Raw genomic sequence first — 27,653 nt, 5'->3', positions numbered from 1 at the left:
ACGCATACACACTCATACACACACAATTTTATCTATATTTAGGTGGGGAAACATGATTAACTTATACACAGCGGTGTGCTGGTAAATGCTTAACAACTGACTCCTCAGGGGGAAAAAACGCCCTGATTTGTAGCTTGTGTCCCCACCACGGCTGATTAAAGCTACCAACCTGATGTCAAGCACACAAAATTGGGAAGAGATGCACTCAGTCAACTCTCGCAAAGCCAGTGCAAGGCGGCCTGGTGCAGCTCTGCTTGTGACCCCCAGGCTAAGCTCATTCTCTTTCAAACAGGTTCTGGGTAGATGGAAAATGTAGCTTCGATCTGTGCGCATCCCTTTTTTCAGGGAGCAATCCTACCCCACCCCTTGGGGTCACACTGGTGTTGTCAACCACAGGCCTCACTTTTCTTCCTCAGAAATGGGAAGGTGACCTTGGGTGGGCCAATCATTCCATCATTCCCTGGCACTCAGTGTCTGGTCTGAGTGACCCTGTGACCCAGTACAACCAATCAAAGTCTTTCTGTGAGATTACTGTTTGGTTCTGGGCAAGAGGGTGTGCATGTCTTCCTTTGTACATAAGCCATGGGGACATAGGCTTATGGTCACCAGAGGCCATCTCACCTGCCATGAGGAGAGAGCCTACCAGAGAATAAAGCCAATACAGAGAGACAAGCGGAGCTGAGAGATGGAGTGACATACAGAGAACATTCTGATGCTGCTGCCCGAGCCCTGGAGGCAGCCACATCTGAGGTCAGAAAGCCCTTCAGTGCCTCCCCCAGGGATGAGGACCAATGCCTTCCCCAGGGATGAGGACCAATGCCTTCCCCAGGATCGAGGACCAATGCCTTCCCCAGGGATGAGTACAATGCCTTCCCCAGGGATGAGGACCAATGTCTTCCTCAGGGATGAGAACAATGCAGTCTCTAGTGATGAGGACCAATGCCTCCCCCAGGGATGAGGACCAATGTCTTCCTCAGGGATGAGGACCAATGTCTTCCTCAGGGATAAGTACAATGCCTTCCCCAGGGATGAGGACCAATGTCTTCCTCAGGGATGAGTACAATGCATTCCAGGATTTGCTCATGCTGGTTCAAAGTGGGTTTCTGCTTTCAACAACAAAATGAGTACAAGCAAACGATCTTTAACTCTGGAGAAATTAAAAGCAGATTTTCTTGAGGAAGAATGAGCCTCTAGTCTCAGCCTTCGTCAAATTGATTTGTGTTTTCAACTTCCCAGAGCTGAAGGAAAAAAGATATTTTGACCATTTCTATACAAGGCTGCTATAAGTGGTCAGTTCATTTCACTGGGGTTTGTTGAGGCTTTCCTCTGAGCCCATCATGTGGCAGGCCAGTGCTTGGCTATTACAAACCAGACAGCTAACTGGTTCTGGCTCGGATATATAGATTTACAGCTCTGAATTGAACCTGTGTTAAACCATGCATCTAGGGGCGATTAGCAAAGGCATCTGTCCCTATTTGCAGAGCTGCTGGGCAAGAGTGCTATTTGTTGGATTTGATTTAATGCAACAAATATTCTTTGCACTCCCTCTGTGTACACTGTTCTGTGACTGAAGGGGAAGAAGGTGACAAATGAAGCTGTGTCTGCCCTCAGGGAGCTCCAGTCTGGAGAAGGCAGAAATGGATACCTAAAATGCTGATCCAACGCATGCTGGGAAGAATGCTGTGATTGAGGCAGGAAAAAAACGCTGGTGAAAGAGAGCCAGTTAATTCTGACTGGGAGACCTGGGGGACCTTAAGGGAAATGCATGGCTTCCTGAAGTCTGTTACTGGGGCAGCAAACTCACACAGGGTGGGCCACCTCTCTCACCCATCCCTGTGCATACACAGCACAGGCTAGCCCCAGCTCCTTCTTTCAGCCTCTCAAAGGCCACTTGCATGCCTCAGGGCATTTGCATATGCTGCATGCTTTGCTCAGAAGGAGCTATCCTAGCACCACCTGCGTCACTTCTCTTAGCAAAGCCAAGACTTAAGAGGATGACAAATTACTTTACGACCTCTCCTTTCCAGATCTCAGACCAGGTCTGTTTTCCTTAGGTCATGTTCCCAAAGCTCTCTGAATTTATCTGTGGGATGCACCCCTCTTGCACTCCTTTAATATCTGTCCTCCCTACTAAGCCACAGGAAGACAAAGGCCTGCCCATCTTCTTTAAATCTCCAGCCTTCAGCTCACTGCCTCTATTAGCTAAGCACGCGGTGAGGGCATGAATGAAAGGTGAGGCCACTTTCAACCCTGCTAACTCAGAACAAGTATATCAAATGCACAAAAGATCTGTGAACTTGAGGAAGCACATTATTTCATTAATGTTCGAGGAACTGTGGTAACGACAGTCATAAATTTAAAAGATTTAAAAATTGTTATCGGAGATAGCAGACTAGTATAAATGACCCTAGTTAATGAACCAAAGTTTTTCTTGCTTTATAGGCCTTTGCCCGAATTCGCCAGTGAGTAAAACCTGGATTTCAATCGAGATATCTAATAATTAGTGTACCATTATAAGCCACTGACAGCGATACCGGAAGACTCTGAATTAGATATGCACATGAAGGTATATAAAGTGGAACTGTCAATATCTTTCCAACAACGTTGCTGCATTCAACATAGGTTATTTGATTTAGTTGTTGAGAAACTAACAAAAGGCCAGTGTGTCGGGGGCCTGGCTTCTTTCACTTCTGAATCCCACAGAACCAGAACAATGTGTAAAAATCTCAGAAAGTGAGTCTAGCATAATGGCTGAGAGCTGCGCTCTGGAACCAGACACCTGGACGTGGCATCCCTGCCCCAGCATACTGTAACCGTGGGCATGTTTCTAACATTCCCATGACTCAGTTTCATCATCTGTGAAACGGGGATAATAAGAGTACTTATGTCATAGGACTGTTATGAGAATTAGATGAGTTAAGATGCCTAAAGCACTTAGTACCTCCCATAGGTAAGCACTTAATCACTGTTAGCTTAAAAAAATTGGTTTTCTGGATGAAAACATTTTTCATTTATTCTTTGCTTGTAAGAAATGATTATTATATTTGCCCACTAGACCTATCAAAATAAAGACACAAACTACTAATCAAATTCACTGGCGATTAGAAGATCTCTCCCAGGCTTCCCTGGTGGCGCAGTGGCTAAGAATCTGCCTGCCAATGCAGGGGACATGGGTTCGAGCCCTGGTCCGGGAAGATCCCACATGCCGCGGAGCAACTAAGCCCGTGCGCCACAACTACGGAGCCTGCGCTCTAGAGCCCACGAGTCACAGCTACTGAGCCCACGCGCCACAACTACTGGACCCGTGTGCCTAGAGCCCGTGCTCCGCAACAAGAGAAGCCACGGCAATGAGAAGCCCACACACCGCAACGAAGAGTAACCCCTGCTCGTTGCAACTAGAGAAAGCCCACGCGTGGCAATGAAGACCAAACACAGCCAAAAATAAAAAAATAAATAAAATAAATTAAAAAGATTTATATATTAAAAAAATAAATAAAATAAAAGATCTCTCCCCTTTTTTTTAATTTGAAGAAATTGTGGAGGGAGAAAGAGTAGCTTACACTCATCCTGGCGAGCCCAGGAGAGAAGTGTGTGTGTGTGTGTGTGTGTTGTAGTTGTATCTAGGGCTTGCACTAAACACTGTCCTGATTTGAACAGAGAGGCAGGTGTGGCAACAGGGAGGCAGGAGGTGATGAGGTGATGCTGGAAAAGTTCAAGCAGAACTGAGATTGGAGGTTATAAGCCCTGCATCTTCAGCAGTCCCTGGTGCCCAAGTGTAACGGAAAAACCAGATGGATGTTCTCTGAGGAACAGCCCTGCCAAGGAATCCTGGAGAGCTGACCTGAAGGGCAAGACCATGGAATAGGAACATAATAACTGTGGCTGAAGTTGGCAGATGTGCTCTGAGAATGGGGTCTACAGACACTGCGCTGGTGAGTCGTTAATGCCGGCATGGTGCAGAAGCAGCTTAGTGCAGGGTTGAGAGCATGGGGCCTAGACTCCGGGCAAGTTCTTCAGCTCTCTGAGCCTCAGTCTCCACACCCATGAAATGGGTATGACAATGAGAGTCTCAGGGTTGGCAGCAGGAGTGAACAATGGAATGTATGTAAGCCTCTTGGACACTGCCTGGCACAAAGCAAGTGCTTTCAGAATTCTGCATTGGCTTCTGGATGTTTGTTTAACAATAAAGAGGATGAAGGAGCAGGTCCAGGAGTGTTGGACAGACAGAACTTCTGACAGAATGGCCAGTCTTGCCTTTGATAAAAGCTCATTACATATTTGCTATTATTGATGGAACACTTATTAAGAGAAGACATCTCTTTGAATTTGCAAGGAAAAAGGAGGTGCAAAGTTCAGAATCTCAACCTCTAGTTCCCCAATGATCTGGGGAGGAATCAGCCTGCTTAGCCTCAGCTTTCTTATCTGCATGGGGTGAGAACGAGACCCTTTTCACTGGGTTGTCCAGGTTTTAGGTGGGAGAGAGTATGTGGAGTGTGGAAGGGCTTCATAAACTTAAAAACAACTGTGTAAATGTCCACTAATGCTGGTTCCCTGCTGTTATTTCCAGTTCTGTGAAGGATATAGGTGGTGGGTCGTGTGTGACTGGCGGCATCATCGCCAGCAGTCTCTGACCATAGGAACAATGGTATTCCTGAGCAGCATGGGGTCTCCAAGTCTTGGAAGGTCTACCCTTTACTGTGTCCGCCAATGTCTTCCCACTGCACTTCCGGTGAACAGCCTCCTAGCCTTGCCTGCGTGACCGGACCGGCCCCAGTCTCACATCCCCCGTCGTCTCTCAGGCTGCTCCAGCCACACTGGACAGCTCAGTTCCTCAAGCAAGACATGCTCTTCCCAGGCTCCGTGTCTTCACACGGACCCTCTGCATACTCCCACGTCTCACTGGCATGGGCTGAATTTTGTCTCCCCAAAAAGATCTGTTGGAGTCCTAACTGGCAGTATCTCAGAATATGACCTTCTTCGGAAATAGAGGTGACCGAGCTAAAATGAGGTCGCAGGGTGGACTCCAATCCAATATGACTAGCATTCTTACAAAAACGGGGAAATTATGCACAGACACGCACACAGCGAGAAGGCCATGTGAAGATGAGGGCAGACGGGTGACGCACCTACAAGCCTATGAGCGCCACAGATTGCCAGCAAACCACCGGAAACCTAAGAATCGGGCATGAGCAGATGCTTCCTCAGAAGGAACCACCCTGTGGATACTTTGATCTTGGACTTCTGGCCTCCAGAACTGTGAGCAAATTAATGCCGTTCAAGCCGCACAGTGTGTGATATTTTGTTACAGCAGCCCTAGGACACTAGCACAGTCACTGTAAATGTCACCTCCTCAGTGAGTGTCACGGCGTGTGCGCACAATGTGTCCATGTACGGTGATTCCATCTTGTCACTAGGGACCATATGTAGCTATTTGCTTTGCTGGTCAGTTGTCCCCACTTTAGACCATAACTTCCTGAGGTCAGGGACCATGTTTGTTAGGCTGGGATGTTGTGCTCACCACACTGCATCCCAGCCTAACACAGTTCCTGGCAAAGAGGAAGCATGGAATACACTTCTGATGGATGGGCTGGTGAATCAGTGAATGAATGAATGAATGCACTTTGGAAGGCAACAGTATAATGTTACGATATGCAATAGGTACATTCAGTTAAGACAGGAGGAAGAAGATACTTCTCATAAATTCCTGTCTTCTCAGATCTGGGCAGGTCGACAGCAAAATAAAATGCTGCCTGTACTGGGAAAACTGATATTCAGCCTGTAACTAAAATAGATTTTAGTTTGGAAACAAATGAATATATTAAAATCAATTCTGGATAATTTTGTTTAATCCCATTTAGAAGAATGAGCCCACACAGAACTCTGGGGCTGTGGAATATTTTCTTCCTTGTTTTTAAGTTCGCAGGAAAAGTCAAGTCTGTCTCCACTCTAATGATTCCTTTATGTATTATTTATTAACGTTCAGTTTTCTTTCTTTTTTCTTTTTTTTACTTGACTGGTAGGGAAGTAGATTTAGGGCTCTCTGCAGTTATGCAGATTTGTTTATTCACTTCTGGAAAGGAATTTAACTCCAACCCTCTCGGCTCTCTGCACCACAGAAAAATGATAAACCTTAGGGTCCCTCATGACTTTGTGCTACAGTAGGGCCTTGGTTTTGCACCAGCAGCAGTATTTTGTGCCACAGTGAGGCTGGCCTGGGATCTGCAATCAGCCGTGAGCAGCCTCCCTCGGCTCTAAAGCCGGAGGGTTGGGTGAGGTTCTTTCTAAGCCCCTCCAGCAACATCACTCTCTAACTTTTCAATGGCCTCCGCTGCGTATTGTCAAACATTTATAATTTATTCACTCCTTTGCACATTATCTGGGTATGGTCCAAAGCTGGGTGCTGGGGCCAGAGCAGGGAACAAAAGAGACAAAGTTCCTTTTCGCGTGGAGCTTACGTTCTAATTTGGGGAGATTGACAATAAGCAAATAAATAACTTAATTGTATGGCACATTAGGAGGTGAATGTTATATATTATTAGAATAAAATAAGTGCAAACTAGGATGTGTACATATTAGAAAAGAAGAGAATACATAACAGAATATTACATAATGACATATGATGGTGTACATGCAACACTGTATATAATATAGAACTGCAATAATATTTAATAGTGTATTAGAAGCTGAGACACAACAGGTGGTAATAAGGACTTACTGCGTGAATAACAATTTCATCTCTAGTTAAACTTTTGATGTTGCCCCTGTGCTGAGTCCTAGAGGCAGTGATGAAAAGGACCTGTCCCTAAATATCAAAGCATCTAAACGATGTTGGGAGACACAGGACGATGACACGACTAAAAGGCAACGTCATGAGCCCGAGCTGGGGGATGCCCAGTGTGCAGGAACAAGGAGGGAGAAGCAGCAACCTGCCTGGGGGATGTATAACTTGGGGATTTATAAAAAGCATAAATTGGCGCTTTCCAGGTACAAAAGAAGAGAAAGGCATTCCAGGGGGAAGGGAACAGAATGTGCAGTGGCACGGAGGCACGCCAAAGTTTGCTATGTTGCGGGGATAACGAGCGCTTCAGTGTGGTCTGAGATGGAGGTAGGTTGTGACCAAGTAGACCGTGTTTAAAACCATCCACGCGCAAGACCCGGTGCTCTTATTTCTAACACTGTTCAGCACAGAATGGTTTCCAGGTGCAGTGCAGGCTTGGACATTGCATTTTCCAACATCTCCTTTGGGTTGCTCTTGGCTTTCTATTTGTGAACTCTTGAGTTCTCATTCTGCAAGCTGCATTACAAGGTGTAGTGATATTACATTTATAGAGTTAAAAAATAGATGTTGTACAGCTGTGTGGTTGTTGCTCTTGGTGTGAGGATATTGTCTTTGAGCAGAAGCAGATGCATGAAGCCTTCAGAGGCCCCTGTGCGATGGAGTGGCTCAGTGGTGAGACTCTGCCAGCGGTAGTAAAAAATTGCTTTCATTGTCACTGCGTTGCTGCTGACCCTCTGAGCATAACCAGAGGGTTAGCCAAGGCACAGAATCTGCATAGAGGTTCACACAGGGACGATGGGGGTCAACGCATCATAAGTATAATTATGAAAGAGCGATTAATGCAATAAATCATCTGGCTGTCTGGTCTACCTCGACAAGAGGCTTGAAGAACCAGCCACAGGGTAGATTACAGTTTTTCACTTTAACAAATCCAGATGTTTCGACATCACAAACGCAGTGTATAAGCGACACGGGCATTGTCGACAACGCAAGATTTCTCACCCTGCTGTCTTTGAACAATTAAATCTGGGAAAGCACACACTACCCTTTTCCTTAGCGGGAAGAATCTTGTTTGGATGATGGCTTCTATTTATAGAGCACTGCTTACATTTGAACAAATGTTTCCCTTCACTCTCTTTCAGTCGAGAAATCCAGCTGTAGACCTGCTGTTTCAAGTACCTCTGAAATTTGAACACTAGGAGATTTAGTTGATGATTTCATGTTTTTCTACGACCTTGGTGCAGGAGAAGAAAGCAATGAACTCACCCCTTCCAAGTGAAGATAAATGGGGAACGTGGGTGTTGGCTGTTTTGCAGCCAACCCTTCTTCAATTATATGCTGGGAAGCTGGGAATGCAATTTGCAATAGATGGCTCCCCTGGAGTCCTTGGACAAGATGTTGGCCTGGACGAAGATGGGCAAGGAAGTGATGTAATCTGGAGGGATGTGACCATTTGCACAGTTGGGAATTGGTGGTATCCGTGCACTGAAATCACACTGCTCTATTCTCTCCAAATATTCCCTTTCTGTACATATTGGGATACCTCCATCCACCACCCAAAGCACGGGATAAAGATCTCAATAGTGTTATGTTTGGACTCCACCCTCCAGAAAAGTCACTTGTGTCAGATAACTGAAATGGGTTCGATCTTCTAAGAAGTATGTGGTTGGTTTTCTGGATTAATCTCTATTGAGCAAGGAGAATATATAATTACGTGGTCAGTGTTTAGACACAGGCACCTCTGAATTTAAAGGGCTCTCCTAAGGGAAATAAACTCTTATGGAGAGTTTCATTTAAAGCACTCAAATATATTGCATGAAATCCTGGAGGAGTGGATAAATACATTCACTTCAGTTATACCTTTGGCACACAAAGGCACATTTACGAGCTTTATACCTGGGGCCATCAAACTACCAAAAACAAATGAAAAGATCCAAAAGAGTTCAGAAAACTCCCAATACTCATGTCAACTCAAGAGCGAAGGAACGGGAAAGCAAAGTCTGCCTCTAATGATGCAGTTCAATTCCCTTGGGGTTAGAGTCATTTCTTGATTATCAATATCAAGGAGGAGACACAAAATTTTTAATCTTTTTACTAAAATGAGTTGATTTTGAAGCAAATGGTATGAGAGGGGGTGGGTACTGTCAAAACATTTAATTATATTTCTTCAATCCATATTTTTAATGAAAATATTGCGATGTTTTGTGCTACAGTGAATTCCATATACACAATATCTACTGCTTTTCCCTAGTAATCCAGGTTAAAAAGCTAATCCATATTTTTCTTTGTTTATGGTAAGTGGGGCAAGCTTCTTCTAGACCACCCCTCAAATCTAGGATGGCTCACAAAACCCCCCACCTATTTGAAAGCACTACAGAGCTATGAAGACAGCCAGAACTTGAGAATCCAGGATCCTGTTGAGAAGGGAAGTTTACTGAAGTGAAGCCAATACTTTATGGAACTTTTACCCTTAACACAGTTTCTAAATGATAAAGGCACAGGGACAAGAGGCTAAGAATCTGAGCAGAAGAAAGTGTTGCTAAGAGACCAGGAAGCTGAGCAGAGCTTTCAGCAGTCTCATGGGGATGACAAGACCACTGAAATTCAGGGCGTCCAAGGCGGAAGGGCCCTTGTGAAAATACCCATCTTTCAGCTGGGGCCCCAGAAAGGCTGTACCCAGGAGTAAGGGAAACCACAATAGCCCTCATGTAAGACTGAAACTCAACGATGAACTAATTCAATCCTAGACTGATTTAAAGTCATCCTTTTCTACTCTTATTGGTTTACAGAAAGCAAAAATGATAAAGTTAAGGAATAAAACAAATGTTACCCTGACATCATCTTGCATCAGATATTTCATTGAGAGGAAAAAGTAAATTTCTGATGTAAGAAATAAAATAGTTCCTTGATTGATAAACTTACTAATGAAGAGAAGTGAGTCATAATGAACACATTGGTAAAGATTTAAATTTCTTGTGATTTACCTGCAATACCAACATCAATAAAGACAATATAAAACTCTTAATATGTCTCAAAACAAGGATGTGAGTGACATGAATAACAAGTGTCATCAATTTAACGATTAGTCTTTATACAAGAACATTTGAAATTGCAGAGCTCATATATATATGTATATATACGTACATATATATAAAATATGTATATGACAGAAATTTGATAGAGATTTCCTTAAATTTAACCACAATTCTCAATATTTACATGAGTTTTCCAACAACAAAATAATGTGGTAAAGGTGAAAATATGTTTCTAAACTCTCAATAATACAGAGCAAATTTCTATCAACCGTGCTACAGGAAAGACTAGTCTTTTTGCTCTCTTTCTATAGAAAATGGTTTTGCATAATTATTATATAAAGAAGAGACCAGAGAGTTTTCAGTCGAACATGTAAGAGAAAAAGTATTATAGGGCAAATTAGGCAGTTAATTAAGAAAATATTTTTATTATGAAAGCTCATAGTCCAAAGAAAAATAAGACTCCTAAAGCATTAAGGTCCTTGAAGACTTTTAGGAATTGGAGACTGGACCCCAGCACCCCCTTGATAACTGAATGCAAGTATCTGCTGGTGGCTCAGTTTCAGCTTGCCGGCTTCCAGCTCACACCATTTATCTTCACCCCTTTATGAAAATCAGAGCATTTACCCATCTCTCATCTTCCAGGAAGACAGGGCCTTTTAAGTTTTATGCCATTTTCATTACATGTATCGTAATGTTATAGCTTGAACACTGAAACATTTACTTTAGAAAGAATTCATCAAATAGCCAAAAAAAAAAATCCTGTTATTCAGTCTTCATTACCAATTGCCATTTTAATTAAAATCTGAAAATCAACTGATTGAATAAATGAATGAAAACTCATTTAAAAACCTTATGATCATTTGCAAACACATTCTTTTAAAATTAATAGCAAGTCTGTTAATCCTCATGACCTGGGGTTTATGTGAAAATGAGTTATTCAGTCAGTATGTGTTGAGCATCGCCTATGCTATAAGTACAAATCACATGTCTTTTCTTAAAAAAAAAAAAAATGCAACTTTAGAGAGAGAAATGGACAAGTCATTTTGCTCTAAATGGGACTGAGATTCTCAACTATAATCCAAACTCTGGGTTTGGAAAGTTTAACTAGATTTCCTAAAATCATTTCCAAATACCTAATCTAGAAAAGTCACGACTAACATGTAAACATAAACTAACAGTTAAAGCCACGTGCGAAAGCTATTAGGAAAACTCACGGAAGACTCTCCATAGGGAGACTAGTGCTTCTAACCTAAATTTTCATGAAAATCAATGACTAAAAATTGATTTCATGCGTCAGTAACAATTTAAAGTACTTGGTTCATCATATCCAGTGACACTGTTCTCCAGTTAAAATCACCTTCAGGAAACATTCGGCAGAGAGTGAATTATTGAGTGCCAACTGGGAATGCAACAAAGAATAAGAGAGGTGTGGGCTTTGCTTCTCAGCAAGCTTACAGTCAGTGTGAATAAACACAAGGGGAACAAATGATCTTAGTTTGCACTAAGAATGTGCTGTTTAAAATACCCTTTAAAATATCTCCTTCCTTAGTAACAACCCCTATATTACCAAGGGCTGCAACCTGCCAACTAAAGATGGCTGGAGTTTTTCTCAGTCTCCCTCACAGATCAGGAAGGCTAAGGAGATGTAAGTCATTTGACTTCTGGGGAATCTCTTGAAATGACATTTACTTAGGTGGCAGGTCCTCCTCTGCCCTTCTCATTTCCTGCTTCTTTCTACCTGTTACATGGACATGATGGCCGGCACTGCGGTGACCCTATTGTACCGTGAGGCAGCTTTGGGGAAGGCACAGAAGAAAGATAAGAGGAATACGGTAAACTGACAATACCATGGTCTCACCATACTGGCCTGGGACTGTCTACCTACGGACTTCTATGTGAGAGAAACTATACCTCTGACTCATTTAACAGAGCATTATTTCCTGTCTGTTATTTGTGGCCAAATGAAACTCCTCTTTTAAACAGATCAAAAAATGCACCTCTCTGGAGATGGAAGACCATGTAAAATAGAATTTTTAAAAAAGATAAGAACCCTATACTTCTATGAATTTCCTAAGAAATGTCCTAATATATGCAGAAACTTACATAAGACAACATCTTCTTGGACAGGTTTCTAGATACCTTCAAGCCCAAATGACCACCATTTCCATTCTGGGATGACTGAACCTTGACCTTCATCTCTGAAAATTATTTCATCTTCAAGATCACAGGGTCCATGTTTTCTCTCTCTTTCTAGTTCATCCTGTTTGACCACTTCCACACCCAAGACCACTGCCTTTGGGCTGAGTCCTTATCAGTCCTCTTTTTCCGCCTAACAGGTTCCTCTTAGCCTTCTTTGCTTTTGCCCACAGTGATGAGTTTTACAGATTCTGCCACCTCTCCTCCAGAATTACTTCACCCCTGGAACTTGAGGGTCTTAATCACGTATTTTGAAGTGCTTGAGCAGCTTCATAGATCGCTTTCAAGGAAAACAGCAGCTTTTCAACATGGAGGGGAGATGGCCGTTAGACAAGAACGCCAGTTGACCTTTTGAATTTTAGAAACATCATCACCATCATATCATCATCTGGCTCACCGCAGCCGTCTTCCTCACCACCACCTTCCTCACCACCTTCGTCGCTGCCTCCGTCCCACTATCCTCGTCATCACTGTCCTCACTACCACCTTCTAAGTTACCACCATTTCCCCATGGCCAGCACGCCAGAGAACACGAGGTGACAAGCACTAGTGCTCTTCACCATGCAGCTCACTTGACATGCACAAGAACCCAGTGAGGTGGGCGTTATGATCAGCCCCATGAACAGGTGACAAAACGAGAATGTAGATGGTGAACGTGCTCAGATCCCGTGGCTGGTAGGTGTGATATGAATCCAGTTCTGGTCCAGAGCCCAGCCCTTCCCATCGCTGTTATACCACCTCTACCGTTCTGGTGTCCAAATGTATGAATCAGTGATAAAGAACATCAGCCATCCTGGAACGTGTTAGAAAATTTAATTGTGAATTTGATTTATCCAGCGTCGGCAAAGACTCCTATGGGATACGTAATATCTAAGAGAGAGACTCTGATGTACTTGGCTAGTTACCCATTTTTCTCGTTTTGTTACTTGTATCTCCATATGAGTTGTGACATCATCTCTGCCCTGAGGGAATCTCAAGCTCATTGTCCAATGTCCATTTTTTAAAAAATAAATTTATTTATTTATTTATTTTTGGCTGTGTTGGGTCTTCGTTGCTGTGCGCGGGGTTTCTCTAGTTGTGGTGAGCAGGGGAAACTTTGTTGTGGTGCGCGGGCTTCTCATTGTGGTGGCTTCTCTTGTTGTGGAGCATGGGCTCTAGGTGCTCGGGCTTCAGTAGTTGTGGTGCGCGGGCTCAGTAGTTGTGGCTCACAGGCCCTAGAGCCCAGGCTCAGTAGTTGTGGTGCACAGGCTTAGTTGCTCCGCGGCATGTGGGATCTTCCCGGACCAGGGCTCGAACCCATGTCCCCTGCAGTGGCAGGCGGATTCTCAACCACTGCGCCACCAGGGAAGCCCCCAATGTCCATTTGAAGAGAGTTTTGTGCTTTTGCCAATATTCACAGATGAATACATTTTCCATTATACTATTTAAGGTCTCTTACTTTAAGATCTATGTTAAAATTTTTCCTTGAATTCATTGGTATTAATAACAACAACAACAAAAGCCTCTCACTCACGGTATTTAGTCCATAACTAGGTATACAATTCTGAGCTTAGTTTAGGCTCCACTGAAATAACTAATTAATCTCACCCACCTGGTAATGTTATTAGGTTTTCTCATTTTAGATTGGGGTTATCCAATTTCTATTTTCATTACTATGTCTATATTGAATATTACACTGTGCCTTGAGTTATTCTTTTGAAAGAGGTTTGCAAGAAATTCTGCAGATAAACCAATATCTCCCAATGAATATCCCATGAATACCAGCTCGATGAGCCATGGTGAGATGGACCAGGAAAAATTATTCCCAGGCTAAATAAGTCTGAGAAACCCTACAGGACATACCTACCCCTCTTGGAGAAACACAAAGCATTTTAAAGGTACCCAGAAGTCCTACAGTAAAAGAAATCTTTCACACCATTCATCTCAGTGTTCTCCACATCTGTCTGACCCTGAAATCTCTCCCCACCCCCTGCCCTATAATGATAATAACTTGTGGAACTAATTTCTTGGAACACAGTTTGAGAAACATGGGAATAATAAGCAATCTGTGTTAGCAGTTTTAGAAACAGTGTCATGGGAGCAACAGAACAGACCGTGTTAGCTACGTGGACTTTGTTGTTTTGAGGTTAGAATCCTGAGTGTCCAAGACACCACTGGGAGAGGGGGAGATTTCCACCTCCTGAATGAGTCATGTAGGGCTGCTAATGTGGAGAGGTCACTGCGGAACCAGGGGGCTGAGAAGGGCCACCTGGGGTAGCCCTGAGACACTTGAGAGAGGGGTGGGCAACTGCAAATCCAGACACGGATCTTTTCTCTGAACGCCCAGGAGGGTAGAAACTATCAACGGCTTCCTTGGAAGCAAAGCACTGCAGCTGAGAGCATGGTAAACAGGGAGCTGTGCTCACGTCCCATTTCTGCCACTTACTCTGCCTATAACCTGGAGATCTAGATTCTCTGAGCTTAAAATAAGCACTCTCATTGGGTCAAAAATGTGGCTCACGAATCCAACCCCACACGGTCAGATGAGGCAATGGATGGAGGGTGGAGAGCCCGTGGTGGTGGCGGATGCCCGGGAAAGGTCTGGCAAACGACGGGGCTGTCATTACTGATGCTATGCTCCTGCTCAGTAAGGGGGGCGTCAAGTCCTTGGCTCTGGTCCTGACCCCCAAAGAAACCATGACCGTAGCACATTTCCATCAGATGCACAGTGCCAGTGACTTCCTAGCCTGGATACAAATTCAGCAGCTGGATGAAATCGTGCATACTCAGCCTGTCCCCCAACATTGCTCCACCGGAAAAAATGGGCAACAGCAAGCACGATCCACAATCACAAAAGCACAGGAGCTGCGAGTAAGTAATTCGCAGCTAGCTCTCCCAGACAAGCTAACTTGGTTGTTATTTATAAGCTCCTGGGCCACCCTGTTATGGCCAAGAAAATCTGCTTTACCTTCTTGATGTTTTTCCGTCTGGCCTCTCAATCTGTACTTGCTGAAAAAAATAGTTATTGTTATGCTAAAATCACAATAGGACTCACACAATTCAGCACTAAATAACACCAATAAAACTATGAAAATGGCACTTTGGCATTAAAAGTTGTCTTCTTATGGACTTTAACAAGATTCAATGCTTTTGTTTTCAAAATGCTTTGGTATTTTCAGCTTTACAAAAAAAAAAAAGAAAAAAAAAAAGAAAAAAAAGTAAAAAAGTATTCCAGCAAGACACCATCTTCTCTCCACAAAGGAGGGTTTTGATGTCCCAAACAGGGAGCTGGCTAGGGCTGTGGTACACTGAATTAATATTAATCAGCAATCACGGCCATGACCACAAGGCTGGCGTTCAACAGGGGTTTACCTCTTTCTTGGTGAATTTAGGTGAGTGATCGTTTTTGTCATCGATCATGATTGTCGCTGTGGCCGTGCCTGTTAATCCAACATCCAGTCCAGCCATATCTTGAGCCTCAATGATCAACTCATACTTGGGATTTTCCAGCGTCTACAAAGCAAAAGCACAACAGAGGATGACATTTAGATCTGGGTTATCACTCGGGATAGGGGAGATGCACGTTGCTTGGGCTGACGCTGTGTGCCCCTCTCCATCTAGGGCAGGCGCCTGTCATAGCACTCTTACCTGTTGTGCATAAATGTGTCTTTGGAATCTCTCCAAGGCAAGACAGTCACTATTCATAGACTAGAGTTGGCTGTGGGGATGGAAACTTAATATCATTTCCCTCATGCAATATCATTTACCACCATAATTCCTTGATATTATTTTAAGGGTTGCATAAAATATAATCATATGCATAATTTATAATTTATTTCATCATCTTCAATTATTAGGACTTGAGGTTATTTCTAGTCTTCTTAAAATTTTGACAATTTTAAATAACACTGCAATGAACATCTTTATTCAGGAAGCTCTCAATGTATTTTGATTAAAAAAAAAAATGATAGATTCCAGGAAGTAGAATTATTAGGCTAAAGAGTATGAACATTTTAAGAGTCTTTATTGATATTTCAACATTGCTTTCAAGAAGATCTTACCGATTTTCGTATCGTTCCTATCAGGATGTTTAGTTTATGACCCCAGGCATGGCTTGTTGCTAAAGAACAGCCGACCTCGCCCCATGAAGCACATTGGGGGATGAGCATGATTCTATAATGGTTGTCGAACAAGGACGTAAATTTCTCATAGCACTTGCCCTTCACCAACTTGCAGTGAAGGTAGCTGTGGACATACCCCAGGGCAGCTTCAAGCGCTAACTCTAGTGGATATGTGCTGCCTTGCCTTCCCAAGCGTCCATCCCATCCTCCTCTGGTACTGAGGCTATACTTCCTTTGGGGGTATCATCCCTTCCACAATCTTAGTACACGTGGAGTTCAGGTAGGGTTGACTCTATCCCTGGACTAGGGATGGTCATGTAGCTCAGGCTTGTACAATCAGGGCCTCCCATTCCCATTGCCATGTGATGGGCACATAACCCAAGTTAGGCCACCTGGGATTGAAACTCAGTTCCAGGACATATTTCTTTAGAACTTGTAGGCAAAAGAACTCCTCTTTCTGTTGGACTTGAAGGTGGTAGGACCAAAATCTGGAGCTGGTGGTGACCATTTGCAACCACACAGAGAAAGGCAGCCTGAGAAAGAAGACAACACAGAACTGAGAGGTAGGGATGGAGTTCTTTTAACCTAATTTGAGCTCTTTAATAGCCATTGTTGAAGCCAGAATTTACCCCTCAGATTTGTGATTTCTATGAGCTAATAAATTTCTCCTTTCCTTAAGACATTTAATTGAGATGTTCTGTGAGAAGCAACAAGGGAATTCTGACTAATATTGCAACGAATGCTATGATCAATTATCTGGTTATTTGAAAGAAAGTGTAAGAGCAATTGTATCACACTAGGGTATCACAATAGGCTCTTCACAATAGTATTCCAATAATTTCATGAATACATTGTTTTTCCTTTTAAAATTTTCCCCTCTGCAGAAATATTATTTTGACCAAAGAGAGTTATTATAATTTTTTCTTTCATTAGTTTATGCATTCCTTTAGTTGGAAGTTATTGAACATCTAGTCTAAATATGGTGCTGGGGATATAGGGATGGGAAAAGGGTCCTTTTCTTTAAGGGGTTCAGAGATGTTTAGGGTTGACGACAGGCATGTTCACATATAACTGTAACAAAATAGAGTCAGAGCTAAGCAGAGGTACATACAAATTCTTTCGCTAGCACAAAGGAAGGACATGGCTTAACTCTCCTGTAGTTTAACAAATTTTATAAATAATTAAAAAAAATGAACCAGCCAATTCCTGTCTCCTCATATAAATAAAACTTTATGACTGCAATGGGAACGCGACTGATTAACCTAGTGGAAAATCAATTAGACTATGAACTAGATATATCGCAAGGTTTGAAATGAGATGTTCCAAAGTCTCAATTTTCTGCCAAACTTAAGGCTACCAAAGAATATGTTTGTATTGTCAAAGAATATCCAATTATTGTAAGGAAAATAGAAATGATCCAGTCATTTCTAAAGTGGAAAGTGAGCATTCCTCTCTACCCACCCCCAACCCCATCTCCAAGAGGTAAATGTTGTTAGTAGTCTGGTGTCTCCCTCCTTTGTCCTACACATCACACACACGCACACAACAGACATTTTAGATACACATATATTTAAACAAATGATAGCATTCACACCATTGTACAATCCGTCTTGCCATATCACTTTCACCTCTGCTTATAGATCTGTCTATTCATTTCAACAGCTGTATAACAGTCCACTGTATGGACCCAGCATAATTTATTCAATCATTCCCTATTGGATGGTCACTTGTTTGAGTTGTTTCCAGACCAGCATAATTTATTCAATCATTCCCTACTGGATGGTCACTTGTTTGAGTTGTTTCCAGACCAGCATAATTTATTCAATCATTCCCTATTGGATGGTCGGTCACTTGTTTGAGTTGTTTCCAGACCAGCATAATTTATTCAGTCATTCCCTATTGGACGGTCATTTGTTTGAGTTGTTTCCAGATTTCCACTTTGAAAAGCAACTCGAAGATAAGAAGTCCACTGGCCTATGAGTATTTGGGGATTTTTCTATAATAAACATAATTGCTTTCACAATGACAAAAATAATAGAAACCAAGCAACCAATGATAAAAGCACCTCCTCTGAAACGTGGAAGACTTAGAGAAAATGGCATATGTATGAGCCCCCTTGCTCTTGCACAACTGGAAAACCTTCCACTCACCTCTGACCTGCCTCCCACTCCAGCTGAGCCTTTTCTAGGAAGTCTGCCCCTAAATCCCTCTTACTTGAAATATACATGCACATGCGCATTTCTGCACCGCTCAGAGTCACTCTGCCTTTGTTACTCTGCTGGACAAGGCTCCTAGGCAGCCCACAGCTGCCCATCGTCTGGGAAGAAACACTGATGCAGAGGAATAGGCCCTGGTGGCCACGTGCACATTTGTCTCCCTCACAACAGTTGAGTGAGTCACGGTTAACTCCCCAACCCCAGCTGGGACAATCGGATTCTGGGAATATGAAATGTGAAACCAGGCATCATGGAGACAGAACGTAGGGCAAACCCTCTTGCTTCTCCCATGCTGCTCCTGGGCCCAATAGAAGGATTTTACGTTCTTTTTTTTGGTTTTTTAAAATAAATTTATTTACTTATTTTATTTATTTTTGGCTGTGTTGGGTCTTCGTTGCTGTGCGTAGGCTTTCTCTAGTTGCAGAGAGCGGGGGCTACTCTTTGTTGCAGTGGGCGGGCTTCTCATTGCGGTGGCTTCTCTTCTTGTGGAGCACGGGCTCTAGGCGCATGGGCTTCAGTACTTGTGGCTCGTGGGCTCTAGAGCACAGTAGTTGTGGCGCACGGGCTTAGTTGCTCCGTGGCATGTGGGATCTTCCTGGACCAGGGCTCTAACCCGTGTCCCCTGCATTGACAGGCGGATTCTTAACCACTGGGCCACCAGGGAAGTCCAGGATTTTACCTTCTTGAATGTTCTGGGAGGACACTTACCACCCTGGTGCTCTTCTCTGCCCATGCGGGACGCACCCCGTCTGGGAGACGAGATCTTCAGCCGTCCAGCTGTTCTGTCACTGGTGAGTGAACTGAACAGGGGGTAGGAAGCTCATTGTTCTCTAAAGGCCAACCTGCACTCTCCTTGGCACGATCTGATTCTTGGGTTTATTTCTCTCCGTTGGTTCAAGGCTCAGAGGGGAGATAGGTATTATCAACTCCAATAGAAAGAGCCTTTCCGGCTGAGTTACACTGAAGGCACCACTCTAACCAGAAAGATGCAAGCTCTGCCTCTGAGATCTGGGCCTGTGCTGGCTCTTGACTTCAACTCTCCCCTGGATTCTGTAACACACCCTGGTGTTTATTCAGGAGATTCTTTTTGGCACTGAAGTCAGCCAGAATCAATTTCAGTTTCTTGCCATCAGAGGAAACTGTGGTGAGGAAAATGTTACTTGTTTACCCAATCCTATTGCTTTTGCCTGCAGGGCATACAGCTAGACTGTAAGAGGAACTTGTGTGACCAATTCTGGCCAATGGAATGTGGGCAGAAGTGATGGACTGACCTGGCCCCTAAAACTCCCACGTATTCCTCCATGTTTCCTATTCCCAAAGAGGAAGAAGCCTGGATCTCCAAATGACTATATGGCACAGAGACCCTTTGCTGACCTGCTTTAGACTGAGACGTGAACAAGATACAAGCCGTTGTTCAGGTTTAAGGGAAGTTTATTACAGTGCTTAGACTACCCTGACTAATTTGAAGGCTATATTTCCTGTTTGGTCTTATTTTGAATGCCCATTTACTATCTCCCTAAGTGGATGACAAAGTTTTCAAGGGCAAGGACCATGCCTTTGACCCCAACACCTAGCCAGTATGCAGCACGCAAGCTGGGTGATTTACTTTCATTATTGATAATGATGATATAGTACTGTTTCCCTGAACTAAATTATATCTCAAAGGTCTGAGCATATCAGTGGCATTTCCAAACCAGAGCCATTTATTCTCAGGGAATGGCTTATTCTTTGGGGAACTCTAGCTCAAGGAGATAGGAGTGTATTTTGACAAAGAGAAGCACTGTGTCAAAACTGGGAGAATGAAATTGACTGCTTTGATTTTATTTTAAGCTATCTGATCTGTAAGACATATCTAAGAGTCAAGCTGCTCTCCTGGTTTGAATTCTGCAGCTATGCATTTCTACTGTATTTGCCATCTCTTCCTGGGTGTCTACTTGCTACCAGTTAATATATATCCTAGAAACAAAAGGAAGATGGTGTGTCTGCAAGAAAAAGCCTTGGGTGTATCTCCACAGACACGGGCTGGGTTCACTGATCACACTGATTTGAAAAGCAAACATTCCATCTTGAAAAAAAAGAATCAAGCCGTGTCACTAAATATGGCATGTAATCAATCACCGGACCCTTGATGTTTTACACAGCTACCGCGACTGCCATACGAGTGAGCATTTAACGGAACATTTATCACTAATAACAAGCACAATGGTAGCTGTGGGGGGGAATCAATGAATAAATGTTACATGGAGAAAGGTTCTGCTATTAACCCATGTGGTACCCCATCCTCCTCTTGCTTCATCTTCAACTGCCCTCCACATCTCTTTTCACACTTTGTCCAGACTGGATTTCCTTCTACTGTACCCCACTTTTTCTTACTTTTGACCTTTCCACCTCTACTTCCTCCTTTAGGTGAATTCCTGCTCATTTCTGATGGTCATCCTTCACTGCACTGAAGCTCCATGAAGGCAGGGACCTTATTGCATAATGGGGTAGCTGACACTTAGGGAAGGACAATCAGTATTTGATCAATCACTGTTATCTTGGCTCCACCTCTTAGTAGCTGAGTGAACCTGGTCAAGTTACTTAAGTTCTCCTTGCCTCAGTTTCCTCACCTGTCCAATGGGGAGAATAATAATACTTCTAGGATAAGTGAGGATTAAAATAGGTAAGATAAAATGCCAAGCATGGAGCTTGGCATGTGTAGATGGCTGCTGTTATTACGTAGTAGAACCTTTGGAAAGTCTTCTAAGGATGTGGCAAGAAGCTAGGATGGCCTCCAGGGACAGCCAGAAGCAACTGAATGCTGCCAGCAACCACTGAAGAGCCCGGAAGTGGATCCTTCCCCAGTCAAACCTTCTGATGAGACTGCAAATTCTGCACCAACACAGAGACTGCAACTCTGTGACAGTCTAGTGAGCAGAGGACACAGCTAAGCCATGCCCAGACTCCTGAACACACAAACTGTGAGACAGGAAATATCTCTTGTTTTAAGTTACTACATTTTGGAGTAATTTGTTATGCTGCAATAAATAATGAATACAGTTTTTCTCCAGCACTATCACAGTCTGTAATATTCTCATTTATTGATTACTTGTTTATTGGCTATGTTGACCCTGACCACTTGAGCTCCATGAGGTCATGGACCTTGCCTTGTTTAAAGTTTTATCTCCCAGCTACTAATTCAGTGCCTGGCACATGGCTGTTATGCACTAATTAGTCACTTATAGATACATTTTTAATAAAATAATGAATTACAAAGAGTGATGTGCCTGTAAATGTTTAACAGCACATGTGCCTGATTTGCAGCGTTTGTCAATTTTGGTGGTTTAAATACTCTTACCATGGCTGATTTCAAGCTACCATGATGTCATAGAGTACATAGTTGGAAAGTGATATACACAATCAGTTATTATGAGCTGGTAAGAGTTGGCTCCAGCTTATAAACTGTGCTTTAAGGTTCAAGGAAATCTGTAAGAGTCTTTTTCAATAAATCCTTTTGTTGTCTAACATTGCAGGTATTGTTAATGAGAAATATTAATATGAGATTTATGGGAAAGATGTAATGCAATTTATTTATTTATTTACTCATCAGCTTTGCCCGGATAGGCTGAGACTCCTTGTGATATGGCACCTGAACAGGGACCACATTCTTCTGCACCTGACACCTAGTCTATAAATACTGCAAGCAGATTGGTGAAAACATTATCTGGAGCAGAACAAGTTGTTGTCTGTCTGGAGTTTGATTTATCCACTCTGGCCACATAACACTGGGGAAAGGTAGTCCATAAATCCAGCAGGAACCGTGTACATCCCCTTGTAAAAGGTGCCCTTTTCCCACTGCAGACAGCGAGTGACATTCCTCCATCTTCCTATGCAACACGGCGAGTTGGGTTTGACTTGTGTTTGTCTTTAGGCCTCCTTTTACTTTGCTGCTCAGCGCTAATGTGAACGTTCAGGTACTTGGCTGTCATCTGCTGTGTTTTCATTTCGGCTGGGGTAAGGATAAAGAGAAGGCATAGCTCATTTCCCCACATTTACTGGTTGCTGACAAAGCCAGCAGGGTGGGGAAGCAGCAGGGGAAATAAACACAGCCTCTTAGACACATGAGGTTGGAATAACCTAAGTGATAGATTTCAGGTTGAGGGATACCCAAATCAAATAAAACATTTCCACGTGAAGTGTACTTCTTCTGATGTTACTGATGAGTCACGGCAAATAAAATGCCAAAGGCATTCATAACGTACCTGGAAAAATCACACCCTTCAGACCCAAGGTGGTAAATATTTGACATTCAGGTTGATTCCACTGAAACATTTATATAGTGTCTACTAGGTTCAAGTAACTCTGCGAGGATGTGATGAATGATACAGATGCTGCTTTCAGTCCATTTTTAGATAAATGAACAGAAAGCAAGTAGATAAAGTATGATGAGATAAGTGTTATTTGAAGTGTACCAATTAAGGTCTGTGAGAAGGGGGTCAGGACATGGGGTGCTCAGGAAGGCGATATGAATTTTATTTAATATTTACTGAGCACTTACGACGCATCAGGCATTGTGCTAGAGAGTAGTAACGAGTAAAGGGAGACAAATCTGGTGCTAGATAATTCCCAGGTAATTTCAGCAGAATGAGACGGGAGTAAGAAGAGTGCTGTGGTTATTGCAAAAGAAAGGCCACTTAGCCCAGACCTTGGTGGGGGGAGGAAGGAGACGTTCCTGCAGAGGAGAATCTCCTACTATAGGATTAGAAATGGGGTCTTGATGTGGAAGTGAATTTCTGTGGAAGAAGATGAGAAGCTATTAATCCTAAAACAGTATTAAATTCAATGGTTTAATCAGAACTGAAGACTGATTCTGATTCTGGGCAGGACACCCTGGGAACAAGAAGAAGTATAAAATATATTCCCTACTTTCAAGGAACTCATAGCTTGGCTGAAGGTAAAACATGTATAAGTGGCTCCACAAGGCACCAGGTAGTGTGTGCTGCACATGTATGCAATAGCTTCAGATGTGAACGGTGCAGCTGGGAGGGCTACTGTGGTTTTTAAGTGGCTTCAGGATAATGCAGGCTGGAGCTGAGCTTTGAAGGAGGCTGTGAGGGCAGAGAATTCAGAGGGGGAAGAGGAGCCTGAGCACCAGCATGGAGGTCCAGCTAACACAGGGCCACTAGTGTGGCTGGAATCAAGGTTTATGATGAGAAGAGACACAACCTATTGTTTCTTGAAAGTATCTCAGACATCATCTAGCCCATCCCACCTTCAAGGAGCTCCCAGCCTGAGGGAAGAGACTTAGGGAATCCCAAGAAGCATATGGTTGGTTTGGGGCAGATCTGAACATGCTGAAGAATTGCTTGGTTTAATCTGTTTGATTGAGACAAGGAAGTACAGACGTCTAAAACTTGAAGGAAAATAAAATTAAATGAAAGTGCTCTTTCTCTATCGTTTTTATATATTTTCACAGTCACTGTTTACTGTGTTAGCCTGTTTCTTCTAAACTTTTGGCCTTGAATTGTCATGGCAACATTATGCCCAGTACATAGTAGGTGCTTAAGACAGACTGTCTCAGTCAGTGCTTCTGGAACTTGCTTGTATCAGAATTCCATGGTGGGTGCATTAAAACACAGATTTCAGCCCACTTCGAGGGCTTATGGTTCATGAGGTCCGGAGTAGGGCCTGAGGATGTGCATTTTCGGAAAGTTTCTAGGAGATGCTGATGCTGCTGATCTGAGGACCACGCTTTGATCAGCATCGTTTGGAATGAACACTTGACAAAATGCAGGTCAACGAGTACCCTTATTTTAACTTAAAACTCACCCGTTTATGATGCAATTTAAATGAAAAACAGAAACATAGTTTACCAAAGTTTCTCCGTGGAATTTTCCTTTTTTTTCCCTTTCTAGAAAAACTGTACTCCCAGTAAGACATTAACTAACACTATGGTTGCCCCTCGAGCCTGCTTCATCTTCTGGATGTCTCCTTTGGATGTTCTCCCTCAATTTTCATGGACCAATGACAGAACTTGTCATGGTCCCTGCAACATGGCCCTCCTCTCGGAGGCATCACCTCAAGCTGAACGCCTGGGAGCTGTCCTCAGCTCTTCCCGCTTTCACTTCAAAGAGCCCATCATCAAGTGTTACTGATGTCGCCTCCCCAGCCTCTCCTGCGTCCATTCTCTTTTCTCTGTCATCCCTGTTGTCACATGACTTCGAGTCCTCATCTTTTCTCACCTGAGTTACTACAACAGCTTCCAGACTGGTTCCCTCTGCTCTCTTCCAGACCCCTCTCCACCCAAAGCCAGATACAGTGAGCTGTCTAAACTGCCACTTGACCACAGGACCCTCCTCAAAATGCGTCAGCAGCCCTTCGGTAGCTACAGGATAAGCTCCAAGCTCCTGAGGCGTAGAAGACACCCCCGCCCTGGCCTGATCTCCTAGCGCTCCTCACTCACAGCGCTGCACCCCTGTAACGCCGGGCTACCTGCAATCCCAACACCTCGGGCTCTTCACTCCTTGACACCTTAGCTCATGCTGCGCCCTCTGCCTGGGAGGCCCTCCCCACCCATGATTCCCTCCACCCCCTTGGAGAATTACTCGTCCTTATAAACCTTACTTAGATGTGTTTCCCTCCTAAAGCTTTTCTGCTCTTCCCAGAATTACTCCTTCCTCCTCTGCATTAGCCTTGTGTGTATGTCATGGTGAATGCTTTTTTCTTGGTTGACTTAATGACACAGCAATGTTCCCTTCACATGTCTGTCTCTGTGATTAAGCTGTTAGGTGCCCAGTGTCAGGTTCATGAGTCAAGCACAGGGCACAGTGGAAGTGAGCTCTAAATGCCGTCAAGCTTTTGGTCCTAGAGGCTTTCATACCTTCTGTGGTAGGCAGAATACTGGCCCCCAAAGATGTCCATGTCCTAATCCCTGGAACCAGGGAATATGGTAACTTATGTGGCTAAAAGGACTTTGGAGATGTGATTGAGTAAAGAATATTGAGAGGAGAAGATTATCCTGGATTATCCGGGTGGATCCAAAGTAATTACAAGGGTCCTTATAAGAGGGAGGTGGGAAAGCCAAAGAAGGAGATGCCAACAATGGAAGGAGAGAGACAGAGACAGAGAGACAGAGAGACAGAGAGAGAGAGAGAGAGAGAGAGAGAGACAGAGACAGAGAGAGAGACAGAGACAGAGAGACAGAGACAGAGAGAGACAGAGACAGAGAGAGAGAGAGAGAGAGAGAGAGAGACAGAGACAGAGAGAGAGACAGAGACAGAGAGACAGAGACAGAGAGAGACAGAGACAGAGAGAGACAGAGAGAGAGAGAGAGAGGGAGAGAGAGAGAGAGAGGGAGGGAGAGAGAGAGAGAGGGGGAGAGAGAGAGAGAGAGAGGGAGGGGGAGAGAGAGAGAGAGGGAGAGAGAGAGAGAGAGGGAGAGAGGGAGAGAGGGGGAGGGAGAGGGAGAGAGAGAGAGAGAGAGAGAGAGAGAGAGGAGAGAGGAGAGAGAGAGGGGCTTGAAGATGAAGAAGATGGTACACTGCTGGCCTTAAAGATGGAGAGATGGAGGAAGGGACCATGAGTTAAGGAATGCAGGTGGCCTCTAGAAGGTGGGAAAGGCAAGGGGACAAATGTTTCCCTAGAGCTTCCAGAAGGAATCAGCCCCACTGACACCTTGAATTTAGCCCAGTGAAACTCATTTTGGACTTCTGCTTTCCAGAACTGTAGATAATAAATGTGTGTGTTTAAGCCACAGATTTTGTGGTCTTGCTATGGCAGCCGTAGGGAATGGATACAGCTTCTCTGGAGAGCGCTCATCAAGCATCCTGCAGAGCCAAGATGCTCGCCAGCCTCCCTGCCCCATGTGGTGCTCGCTGTCACCAGCTGCCACCTTCATTTCACTCCCAGCTGCCCCCTTCCCAGGACTGCCCACCTTCCCAGAATAGCATCCACTATCTTCCCTCTGGAAAATATTTCCATTTCAATCCTTTGAAGCGTAACGTCAACCAGACCTTTCCTACAACTCTGTCCAGCAGGAAGAGGAGATGAATTTCTTCCCATCTACAAAGTGGTGAATACCAGTTCAGTTTATTGGAGAGTTTTCTCTTCAAAATATACGGTTTTCAATATGTCAGTCACTTTCCGAGTATTCATTAGAGCCGTCGATGGAAGCAAGGACCCTGTCTCTAACTTACTCCTGCCATATCCCCGACACCTGGCCCTCTGAGACATGGAGGCCCCAAAATACTGCCTTTATGTGGCCACTGGGTTACACTCTTTGAAAATAAATTGAATTCTAAACCCCCCGGGGAAAAATCACACAGCCATCCCAGTGTCTGGTACTCTCTGTTAATATTTGACAAATGAATAAATCAAAGGATGGTGATGCGGATCACTACGCAGAAAACTTGGCCTCAGGGATGCTCTTCCGGGTTGCAGCAGTTGTGGGTCCAAAGGCAGGGCCTGGGCAAGGTTGGATGGGCTGAGCTGGTCTCTAGGAGGCTGGGTTGTGCAGAGTAGGGCACGGTGACAAGGCTCTAGCTTTCCAGGAGCGAGCAGGGAAAGTCCTTCCCCGTTAGAGAGACATCCATGCCAAGGGAGGCTTCGCCTTCTCTGATGCTGGTGGGGTGAGCTCTCCCCCACCTCATGGCAGATGCCCCAGGGCAGGTCCCAAGCCCAGGCTCAGCTCTTGGCCTGTCACAAATCCCGACTGTATAAGACGGAAGGGGGACCGGTAAAGGTGGGACAACCCAAGGCTCAGCAGTGAGGTCTGGATGGGAACGACCTTTCAAAAAAGAAGAGAGGGCGAGGGAATGTTGCTCAGACAGGCCTCAGCAAACCCGTCTGGGGGCTGCCTCCGGTGACCCTGGGGAGCCATAGGTGCCACAGTATAAAATCGGGAAACTGGTATCCCTGTCATCTGCCAAGCAGTCTCCGAAAGCAAATAGCTTTTCTTGGGTTTCAATTTATTACCTTCTAAAATGTCATTCTCTGTATGGGTAATAAAAGATAATACGTTTTACGGTGGTTCCTTATGTTAAGGTTTTACAAAATCTGTTATTAAATTACCTGCATAGAATCTAAATGAATCTTACTAGGTGACATGGAATAGCAAGGGGTTTTTTTTCCTTTCCTCTCCCCCAGATCAAGTGCAGTGAGAAGGGCGGCACTCTCTGCATGTTTTCTAATCACACAGCAGAAGGTAATGCTTTTAAGGTCAGACTAAAAACTGCGTTCTGCTGTGTAATCGGCTTCACAAAGATACATACTGATCAAAACGTCCAGAAAATTCAATTACTGACTCCCAGTGACAAAAGCACGTGAGCCCACCGAGGGTTGGAGGATGTTT

General features: G+C 43.9%; 1 protein-coding gene across 1 annotated transcript in view; it reads right to left on the bottom strand.

Moving 5' to 3' along the window:
• The window catches only part of CDH13 (cadherin 13), a 1,023,676-nt gene that overhangs the window by 142,134 nt on the left and 853,889 nt on the right, over nucleotides 1-27,653 (bottom strand). Inside the window, exon 8 of the mRNA XM_036832418.1 lies at nucleotides 15,361-15,501. Coding sequence (XP_036688313.1) covers nucleotides 15,361-15,501 — 141 coding nt within the window. The remainder of the gene's footprint in view (nucleotides 1-15,360; nucleotides 15,502-27,653) is intronic.

This window comes from Balaenoptera musculus, chromosome 19 (assembly GCF_009873245.2).
Source record: "Balaenoptera musculus isolate JJ_BM4_2016_0621 chromosome 19, mBalMus1.pri.v3, whole genome shotgun sequence".
Classification (NCBI taxonomy): domain Eukaryota; kingdom Metazoa; phylum Chordata; class Mammalia; order Artiodactyla; family Balaenopteridae; genus Balaenoptera; species Balaenoptera musculus.
This window is presented reverse-complemented; position numbering and strand designations above follow the sequence as displayed.